Source organism: Telmatherina bonti (genome assembly GCF_933228915.1).
Source record: "Telmatherina bonti genome assembly, chromosome: 21".
NCBI classification, from domain to species: domain Eukaryota; kingdom Metazoa; phylum Chordata; class Actinopteri; order Atheriniformes; family Telmatherinidae; genus Telmatherina; species Telmatherina bonti.
Genome location: NC_136630.1, coordinates 1805595 through 1816750, shown reverse-complemented (window position 1 = coordinate 1816750; position 11156 = coordinate 1805595). Strand labels below are relative to the sequence as shown.

General features: G+C 44.8%; 1 protein-coding gene across 2 annotated transcripts in view; it reads right to left on the bottom strand.

Annotated features, from left to right (window-relative positions):
- Positions 1 to 10925, bottom strand: part of LOC306771296 (wings apart-like protein homolog) — a 102136-nt gene extending 91211 nt beyond the window's left edge. For both annotated transcript variants that reach the window (XM_079260443.1, XM_079260444.1), the window contains exons 1-2: positions 10669 to 10925; positions 9680 to 10185 (exon numbers count right to left, since the gene is read on the bottom strand). In XM_079260443.1, the coding sequence (XP_079116569.1) occupies positions 9680 to 10163 (484 nt within the window). In that variant the 5' untranslated portion in view covers positions 10164 to 10185; positions 10669 to 10925. The remainder of the gene's footprint in view (positions 1 to 9679; positions 10186 to 10668) is intronic.
- Between the last annotated feature and the right edge of the window lie 231 nt (positions 10926 to 11156).

Here is an 11156-nt window from a genome sequence, read left to right as displayed (position 1 = left end):
TCAGGATCAACAGGAAGTTTAACACAGTGAGGGAACATCTGGCCACGCCCACATGTTGGCCATAAAAGGTCAGGCCGACGCCCTGATAAATATTAATCCATCTCATTTCCATGACGGTTCTGCAGGAAAACAGAGGAATTTTCTGGAAAATGAGGAAGAAATTCCAACAGATAAAGCTGTAAAATGTAAAAGTATTTTATCTGGTGGAGACGGGATGGACATCAGCACCAGCAGAAAGACAGAGGAGGTCAGCAGGGGACAGATGCTGTCAGCGTCTCATCAGACCACCGGACTTATCCAGAAAGGACAAATAAAGTGGTCAGACAGTGAGATGTAGGGAGAGAGGACATCTTGGTCCACAGGAGGAGGAAGGGGGGGCGCTGCCCACTCCCACAGATTAGAAGCTGGCGGGAAAATGAAGGAGTCCAGAGATACGCTGGAACAAAATGCTCCAGATGATGCTGGAAGTGCTTCATTCCTTGGTTTCAGATTATAAAATGAACGGACATAAATGAGACGTCTCTGACTCCAGTTTATTTACTGGGAACATACTGGTGTTCCTGTGTGTCCCAGCTGGGTTGCAGCGCTGCAGATGTGGTCGGAGAGGGGGGGGGGGGATTGTCCACCTCTGATGTGTTGCATCACTTCTAGACGTTTGGCAGCAGTTTGGTTCCAACATGATGGTTGGAGGTCGGGGACAACAGCGCTGGTCGCAGCTGAACGGGACACGTTACCATTTAGTAGCATGTTATGTAGCGTCTCCACTATCTGCACACATCTGCAGCTGTACAACAGGTTTCCTCCTGGGCATGGAGGCACCTCCACCTGCCTCCATCTGCCCGATGGCCGCTACACCACGTCTGGCTGTGGAGAACATCGTTCTGTTCCTCTGCTCTGGGTTGGGAAAAGGAGCGGACCCGACCTGTCAGTCCCTTCCCTTTGGAAGGTGCCGGACTGGAGTCCAGAGTCTCCATGTTCCATGTCCACCAGCAGGGACAGATAAGCCACATTGGGGAGCATTTTATATCCAACCATCACTTCATGTTCTGTATCTGCAGGTGGAGGAAACACCTGAGCAGCCTGATGATGGGCTGTTGTCATGGCGACCGCCTCCTTTTACCTGCAGGTCTTCATGTAGAGCTTTATTAGTACGGCAGCTTCTGTACGACTTATTAACTGTGTGATGTGGCTTTTCTAACATGTAGAACTGCTTGGTTTCAGAACATTTTCCTGCTGGACGTTTTACGTGCTGGAGGAACTTTTTCTCTTCTTCTGCAGATGCTGTTAATGTCCAACATTCTGGGGGAAAGTTTACATTTCATTTGGAACAAATGGCTCAGATTTCTTTTTCTTTCCTGCCTTTGGTGTCGCCGTTTCCCGTTTGTCCAGATGTTGTCGTACGCCGGGGTCAGAGTTGGCGTGGAGGTCGGGACGTTTTACCGCCATGTCCTGCTTTTAGAAACCCCAGAAGTGGACCGGAACAAAACTTGCTAAATATGCTGAAGTATAGCAAATATTTCATGTCTTTTAGTATAAAAACAACGAGCGACAGGGTGTTTCTCTCATTCACTGGTCAAAAGTCAGCTGATCTGAATCAGTCAATTAACGCGTTGCTATGGTGACGTCTGCAACAGAGGGATATTACAGCTATTTAACTTGCTGAACTACATGTTCGTATCTATGAAAAATAATGCAGTCGGTTAGCGTCAGATTTCTCACTAAGCATGGTTTAAATAAGGTATAACGCCTGACGAGGTGTCCATTATCAAGCAGAGGCGTGAACAGTCCGACTATGGTCACAGATCCATCACTAATGTTGTTTTTAATGTTAAAATTACGTTTTTAACAAGAAGCGGCGGAGCGGACTATTTAATGTCTCCTGTTGTGGCGTTGCCAAGGTAACTGGCGTTGGCAGCACCTGCAGCTCGTTCGGCAGCAGATACCATTGCAACAAATGACAGATGATGGTGAAAGGGGTCAGCAGTGACGGTTTCAACTAGCAACCTCGGTAGAACATGAACATAATCCAGTACTGAGATGGGGAGGGGTCGGGAGACTTTCTTCCTTTCTCCCTTTTCTACTCGGGTTATTGTTCAACATTTATCTGGAAACATAAAATAACTAAAAAGCTGGCAGATCAGAAACGTTCAGTGGTAACCATGAGCCGCTGTTTGACATCGTCCTTCCACATATTCTTTCTGCTTTCTGTTTTGTCCGTTTCTCGCTACCATTTCTGTTGCCATGGTTACCAGCTGGCGTTTGAACCGGCGCAGTGATTTGGAACTATACGGCTATTTGACTGAACTTTTTTTAACTGGTGTCCATTATCACTTTTCAACGGACACCCTGCAACCAATCAGAATTGAGTATTCATCCAGACCATGGTTTCATGGTGATTTGTTTACATCAAGTATCCGGGCGGCTTTCACATTCCTGCTACATCCTCCAGCTGTGTTTATCTCATTTAATTATAAAAATTAATTAATCCATATTGACTCAACAATCTGCATCATGACGAATCAATCAAACAACAACAACGCTAGCGATCGCACAGCAGAAGCTCAAAGGACGTCTGTGAATGAAGGTGTGGCGTTCCATCAGAGAAACAACATTACATTTCATCTATCGCAGCTCGGATCATCATGACCACGTTTCCCTGACATCCTGCAGCTTTACGGCCAATCAGAGGCGAGCTGGTGATTCTGGCTGCGTTCACGCTGCACAACTTGATGCTCTTTTGTTTTTTTTCCCGACACCTGATCTTTGCGTGTTGGTGCGTGTGGCTGCCACGTGGTCCTTGTGACACGCAGAGGACACCGTGCCACGCTGCATGTTGTGTGTTTACACACTGGGAACCGACAATATTCTGACCAGTGAAAGAATGGAATAACGAGACGTGTTGACGGGCCCCAGTTCTACCAACCCGACCGTCCCAAACCTGTCAGGACGATCACCAAAGCGGCAGATATCTCCGGCCACCCGACCCGCTTCACGCCATGCTGTTTTTGTTTGCAACACAGGAAAAAACCACAACACGGTAAACCAGTCGGAAGCTTTGTGACGTTTCTGTGACGTCAGTCAGATGAAACGCTGAAACACATCCGGTTCAGGACCACAGCACGGGTCGGATCAGAGCCATTTAAAAGATGTGATACGAGTGGCATGAGTGAAACCAACCGGGCTGCAGTGGACATCCGACACAAACAGCAACATGTTGCAGAGACTGCTTTGGATTCAGCGTTAACTGCAGTTCGCTGCATGTTTTACACCTTTTCACAGACAGCTGCTTGAAACTCGTCATTGTTTCTGCTTCTTTTTTCCTTTTTTAAGCTTTATGTTTTTATGCCAAAGTGAATGCAGGATCCAATGTTCTGTTCGCTGCATTTTCCTTTTATCTGCAGGTAATTCTTCTCTTTTTATTCCTTCCTAAGTTTACTGGTATTAATGCAAAATAAACATTGTTGCTAAAGACATTGTTGCTTTTTAACCATAAAACTCGGCGTCCAGGTCGTGTTCGACCTGAAATCTATCAGGTGTATTTCTAGAGCTGCTGGGACGTGACGTTGCAGCAGAGTTTCGCTTCACGCTAGAAAACCAACTGTTTTGAACACGTAATGTTGCTGATTAAGCAAAGGAATGAAAGCAAAAGAGAGAAGGAGACAAAACAAGAGTCATGGTGAGATGGTCTTCTGCTGGCTGGAGAGAGCTAGCAAGTCAGGTAGGATGCAGGATGGAGGCGGAATTAGCCATCGATATGGGGCGCTGACGGGGAAACAGTAAAAGTTCTGGTGAGTCTTTCAGGTCAATTCTTTTCTATTCAATTCAATTCAATTCAACTTTATTTATATAGCGTCAAATCACGGCAATGCCATCTCAAGACGCTTTACAGACAGAGGGGAAAACATAATGAAGGCCAATTCATAACAGCCTATATAAGGAAACCAACAGATTGAGTTGAGTCCAACTCAATCTCCCATCCTGAGCAAGCACACTGGCGACAGTGGGAAGGAAAAAACTCCCTTTTAACAGGAAGGAAACCTCCGGCAGAACCCGGCTCAGGACAGGCAGCCATCTGCCTCTGCTGTGTGGGGGGAAGAGGACAGAAAGACAACAGACAACAGGAACTGCTACTCCCGGCCAGGGAGACCTGCTGAGACAGGAGACATACATGTTAATGATGCAACACTGTTATGGGGGGGGGGGGGGGGGGGTAAAAGAAAGAGATAAAGAGAAAAAGAAAGAAGCTCAGTGTATCAGGAAATGTCCCTCAGCAGTCTAAACCTATAGCAGCATAACTAAGGGATGCTAACCATCCCTAGCTATAGGACTTATCAAAAAGATAAGTCTTCAGCCTAGTCTTAAAGGTGGGGAGGGTGTCTGCTTCCCTAACACTAACTGGGAGCTTATTCCATAAGAGAGGGGCCTGATAACCAAAGGCTCTGCCTCCTGCTCGGCTCTTTGAGACTCTAGGAACCACAAGTAAGCCTGCAGTCTGCGAACAAAGTACTCTGCTTGGTATATAAGGAACAATGAGGTCTTTGATATATAGTGGTGCCTGGTTGTGGAGGGCTTTATATGTAAGGAGAAGGATTTTAAATTCTATTCTAGATTCAACAGGCAGCCAATGAAGAGAGGCTAAAACTGGAGAAATATGATCTCTCATGCTGGTTCTGGTCAGGACTCTGGCTGCAGAATTCTGGATCAGCTGAAGGCTTTTCAGGGCATATTTAGGACAGCCCAGTAATAGAGAGTTACAGTAATCTAGTCTCGAAGTAACAAAAGCGTGAACCAGTTTTTCTGCATCACTCTGAGACAGAATGTCCCTAATTCTGGCTTTATTACGTAAATGAAAGAAGGCTGTTTTAGTAACCTGCTTAATATGTGGGCCAAAGGACAGGTCAGGGTCAAATATTACTCCAAGGTTTCTCACTGTAGCACTGGAAGCTAAAGTAATGCCATCCAGGTTCATTACAAAACCGGAAAATTTAGCTCTGAGTTTTTCAGATCCAACGAGAATTACTTCAGTCTTATCTGAGTTTAAGAGGAGAAAATTTCTAGACATCCAAGTCTTTATGTCTATGAGACAATTTTGTAGCCTATTGGGCTGATTTGTTTCATCTGGTTTAAAGGATAAGTATAGTTGAGTATCATCTGCATAACAATGAAAGTTTATTCCATGCTGTCTAATAATTTTGCCTAAAGGGAGCATATATAGCGTGAAGAGTATTGGTCCAAGTACAGAACCTTGAGGAACTCCATGACTTACTGTAGTTTGGGAGGAGGACTTGTCATTTACATGAACGAACTGAAGTCTATCAGATAAATATGATTTAAACCAGCTTAACGCTGTACCTGTAATTCCAACCACCTGTTCTAGTCTCTGTAACAGAATGTTATGATCGACTGTATCAAATGCAGCACTAAGATCAAGCAAGATAAGTACGGACACAAGTCCTTTGTCTGAGGCCATAAGAAGGTCATTAGTAACTTTCACCAATGCCGTCTCAGTGCTATGATGAGCTCTAAATCCTGACTGAAACTCCTCGCATAAATTATTTCTGCTCAGGTGGGCATGTAGCTGAGCTGAAACTATTTTCTCCAGAATTTTGGACATAAACGGGAGGTTAGATATAGGTCTATAATTTGCTATCACCTCTGGATCCAGAGATTGCTTTTTAAGTAAAGGCTTGATTACAGCAGTTTTAAATGATTGTGGTACATATCCTGTCACTAAAGACATATTGATAAGATTTAGTAGTGATGTATTAATTAAAGGGAAAATGTCCTTAAAGAGGCTCGTTGGGAGAGGGTCTAAGATACAGGTGGATGGTTTAGATGAAGCTATTATTTTAGTTAATTCATAGGGTTGGACAGGACAGAAACTATTTAGACACAAGTCAGATCCTGGTTCTAAGGATGCTTCAGAGACCACAACAGGCTCAACATTATAGGTAGAAGGAAGAGTATTGTGAATTTGATCTCTAATAGTATCAATTTTATTCCTGAAAAAATACATGAAATCATCCCAGCTAAGTGAGAAAGGAATACATGGCTCCACAGCGCTCCGGCTCCTAGTAAGCCTGGCTACAGTGCTGAAAAGAAACCGAGGGTTGTTTTTGTTTTCCTCTATCAATGATGAATAATAAGCTGTTCTTGCCGTACGTAAGGCTTTTTTGTATACGATTAAACTTTCTTTCCAGGTTAAGTGAGACTCCTCTAGTCCTGATGAACGCCATCTGTTTTCCAAACGCCTTGATGCCTGTTTTAGAGCTCGAAGCTGGGAATTAAACCAGGGAGCCTTCATAATCTTACCTAATTTCTTCTTCTTTAGGGGAGCAACATTATCCAAGGTTGTACGCATTGAAGCTGTTATAGTATCAGCATGTTGATCAATCTGAGCAGGAGTAAGGCTTAAAGGGGGACTCTCAGTCATGCTAACACATGGTAGAGGGGAAAAAATTGATTCAATTGATTGTTTAAATTTTGTAATATTATTGTCTGATAAACATCTACTATAGTAGAATTTATTTTTGGTCAGTGAGTAATCAAATAAAGTGAATTCAAAGGTTAATAAGAAGTGATCGGACAAGACAGGGTTTGGAGGAAAAACTTTGAGCTTATCAGTCTCAATACCAGATGTTAGAACCAGATCAAGAGTGTGACCATGAGAGTGAGTGGCTCCATGGACATTTTGTGAAAACCCAATTGAGTTTAGAATAGAGCTAAAGGAAATGTTTAAACTATCATTTTCATGGTCAACATGAATATTAATATCACCTAGTACAATGACTTTATCAGTAGTCAGCACTAACTCAGACAAGAGATCAGAGAATTCGGTCAGAAACTCGGAGTAAGGTCCAGGTGGGCGATACACTAATGCTAAAAGGAGCGGTTTCTCTCAATTCCATTTTGGATGAGATAAATTTAATGTCAGGAATTCAAAGGATTTATAGTTAGTTTTGTGCTTAGGATTAATTAAAAATTCTGACTTAAAAATAGCTGCAACACCTCCTCCTCTGCCTGTAGTTCTAGGAATGTGAAAGTTTAAATAGTTAGCTGGCGTAGCTCCATTAATACTAACATAATCCTCTTGCTGTCACCAGGTTTCCGTAAGACAGAATAAATCAATGTGGTGATCACCTATCAAGTCATTGACTAATAAAGACTTATTTGGGAGGGATCTGATATTCAGTAGGCCACACTTTATTGTCTTATTTTCAGATTTTATTAGATCTATTGTTTTTATTTTTATGAGGTTTTCACGATTAACCCCAGAAGTGTTTTTGTGTTGTTTAATTCTTACTGCTGGGAAGTTGTATAAGGTCGGAATGGGGTTTTGGGTGGGCGGCGGCAGGTGGGAAGCTGCAGAAAAGTGTGTAGGACTACAATTCTGCCTCCTGGTCCCAACCCTGAGTTGTCAATTTAGCTGACTAATAAAAGAGTCCATATTGCTAGATAAGAGAGCGGCTCCATCCAACGTGGGATGGATGCCATCTCTCCTAATAAGACCAGGCTTTCCCCAAAAAGCGCTCCAATTATCTATAAAACCCACGTTGTTATCGGGACACCACCTAGACAACCAGCGGTTGAAGGATGACATGCGGCTAAACATGTCATCGCTGATTAAATTTGGCAAGGGACCAGAGAAAACTACGGAGTCCGACATGCTCTTGGCAAAGTTATTCTACAGCTATTCTACAGTCATTTAGACGCTTTTATCCAAAGCGACTTACATCAGAGTGAGAACAACACAAGCAGGAAATCAGACAGTAGAGGACATGGTAGGAAGGTTCTGGTGGACTGTCCAGTTGGACGCAGGTCTTTCCATGAAGCTTCAGGCTTTTTTTGTTTTGTTTTTTGTTTGTTTACTCCCTTCCAGCCCCATAATATCACTGATCAATCAAGAATCAATACCATAAAGTTTGTTGCAAAGAACTGGGCTAAGTTCTCCAACTTTCCAACAAATACAGCTAAACTAAGTGTTGAAGTTCTCCTTGAAGAGCTGAGTCTTCAGCTGGGTCTTAAAAGTAGACAGGGACTCTGCAGAGCAGACAGAGTTTGGGAGATCATTCCACCATCGTGGAACAACAGAGGAAAAGAGTCTGGCTGGTGATTTAGTCCCACGTTGTGGTGGTAACACGATGCGTCTTTCGCTGGTGGAACGTAGCTGTGGAGAGGGAGTGTAGGTCTGGATGAAGGAGTGAAGGTAGACGGGAGACGTTTCAGTTCTTGTTTTGTAAACCAGAAGCAGAGGTTTAAATGTGATGCGTGTTGCGACCGGAAGCCAGTGAAGAGCGATTAGCAGCGGAGTGACATGAACCAGTTTGGGTTGGTTGAAAACCAGACGTGCTGCTGGTTCTGGATCATCTGCAGAGGTTTAACCAGCATGCAGGCAGACCTGCCAGTAGGGAACTGCAGTAATCGATGTGTGAGATGACCAGAACCTGAACCAGAAGCTGAATCGTGTGTTCTGTCAGGTACGTCTGATTCTCTTGATGTTGTAGAGAGCATATCAGCAGGTACGGGCAACCGAGGCAACATGGACCTTAAAGGTCAGCTGGTCATCCACCATGACACCCAGATTCCAGGCAGCAGACGTAGGAACCCAATTTTCTACCGTCTTGAACATCTCTGATGTAAAAACCAGAATTAGAAATAAAATTAACTGTAACAGCATCAGTGATGTCCTGATACTGACATACTGTCAAAGACGAGATACCTGATGGCGGACTGTTGTCATCTGAACATATTCTTCAACAGTCAGTTTGTTAAATGGTGCGGTGACAATCATCTCATATTAAATAGCAGCAAAACAAAAGAGATGATTGTTGACTTCAGGAGGAAGAAGAATAAACAAAGCACTGTTTCCATCCTGGGAGAGGAGGTGGAGGTGGTGGAGGAATACAAGTATCTTGGAGTTCAGCTGGACAACAAACTGGACTGGAAATGCAACACTGACTACATCTACAAGAAAGGTCAGAGCAGACTGTACTTCTTAAGGAAGCTGAGATGGTTTAACGTCTGCACCAAGATGTTGCATATCTTCTAGAAGTCTGTTGTGGAGAGTGCAGTCAGCTTTGCAGCATCTGCTGGGGTAGTAGCATCAGAACCAGAGACTTGAAGAGAATCAACAAACTGATCCAGAAAGCTGCTTCTGTGCTTGGAGTAACTCTGGAGCCGCTGGAGCTGATTGTCCAAAGAAGAATGCTGCACAAGCTGATGAAGATGATGGAGGATTCTTCACACCCTCTCCACAACACAGTGATGAAACAACAAAGTGTGTTCAGTGAGAGGCTTCTTCAGGTCCGATGTAAGACTGAAAGATACAGAAGATCATTCCTGCCAGCAGCCATCAGCCTCCGGAACAAGACCTCCTCTAGTTATTATTATTATATACTACAATATTGAATTTTCCTTTGGGGATTAATAAAGTATTTTTAATTTCATCTGAGTCAACATGGTGAGCCTGAGAGCAGATCACATAATTCTGGCTTCTCCTTGTCTGAGCCGAAGCGCTCATCGAGCCTGTTGCTGGGAATTGCTTGGGACGGGTCGAGTCCCTGGCAGGTGGTGCTGATGCTGACCGGCTGCAGGGATTTCCTACATCCCATCTGCAGCTGCAGCCTTAAATGCTTCCTGCTTGGTGAGCTCGTCTTACCAACACCTGTCCAGGACTTACCTGTACTAGCACTGCTGTTGAAGAACCGGGCTGTGTCCACCATCACTTTGGACTGGCTCCTGTCACCAGGCAACCACGGTGCTCCTGGGTGGGACACTGCGGTGCAAGATCCTCCCAGAAAGCTGGACCTGCTGCTCGTCTCCAGAGAGATGTCGGGTCTCTCTGCTTGAGGCGGCTCTGCTGCAGCCGGTTTGGCAGGTGAGGATTTGCTGCCACTCCGGGACGACACTGGTTTGGACTCCTCATCACTGTCGAACCCAAACGGGTCTTCCAGGCTGTCCCCAGAGGGGCGGGGCCTCTTGTAAACCTCCAGGACCGAGTCAAGCTTGGGGGCGCCGACCCGCTTGGAGCCTACCTTGGCTTTGTAGGTGGTGTCGCCCCATTTGGTGCTGAGGGTGCCTCTCTTGGAAGAGAAAACTTCGTCAAACTTGGACGTGCCCTCTCCTCCCTTGCGGCTGTAGGTTTTCCCAAATCTGGACGTCATTGTTGCATCTGGATCATGTTCTCTGAAACATACGGAAAGAGAAAGAGGAGGACATAGTTAGAGAGCTGCTCCAGTGGACAGAAGGACATTTTCCACATTTCTGTGGGACAATTCAGCTGCTGTGTCTCTTTAAACAACCAGAAGTTCAACCTAACCCACAAAGAGTTTATAAAACATGGATCTTCTGAAGTTGTGTATGAAATTACTAAATCCTTCTCAGGCAGCTGGTTAGCCCAAACAAGGCTAGCATTAGCTTCCCTGGGAGCTAATGATGCTAACTTAGCTCACACAGAGCATCCAAGACACTGGCTGTGTAGACACGGAGAGTTTACTTCATATTACTCACAGTGTTTGCTGAAAATGAGCTGTGGCAAAATGGAAAAAATGGGCAAAGTCAACAGGATCGTCAGACTAACCTGCTAGCGTGAAGCTAACAATAAGCAGACACTGAGACAGAGCAGCTTCTGCTGCTAAACACATTAAATCATGTCAGAAAGTCTCTTACTGGCGAGATAAAGAACCGATCCGCACTGAGGACCCTCCTGAACCGAGAGGACCGTCGGGCTAACCCTAACCCGGACTAACCCGGGCCTGCCTCCTTGACACTACAGTATAAACAAGGCCTGATGAAACGTACCTCGGCCCTTTAGGTTAATCAGAAGGTTTGTAGCTGAAAATGGACAATAAAGAGTCCAGGTTGTTGACAAAGACACGATTTAGAAACACATATGATCAAATCGACCCTCTAAATCCCTCCTGATGGTCTCCTCCCTCTAACCCATGGACTGTCTGGTCTAACCCGAACCCTGTCTAACCCGAACCCGCTGTAGCGGAGCTTCCATTGGACTCCGCGCTGCGTCAAGCTCACTGCGCGCAACGCGTCCGGACGGAAGCTGCGTCAAGCTCACTGCGCGCAAAGCGTCCGGACCGGAAGCTGGTAATTTCCCTTATAAATAAAAGTCATAAAGTCTTATAAATTAAAAAAAAAAACAA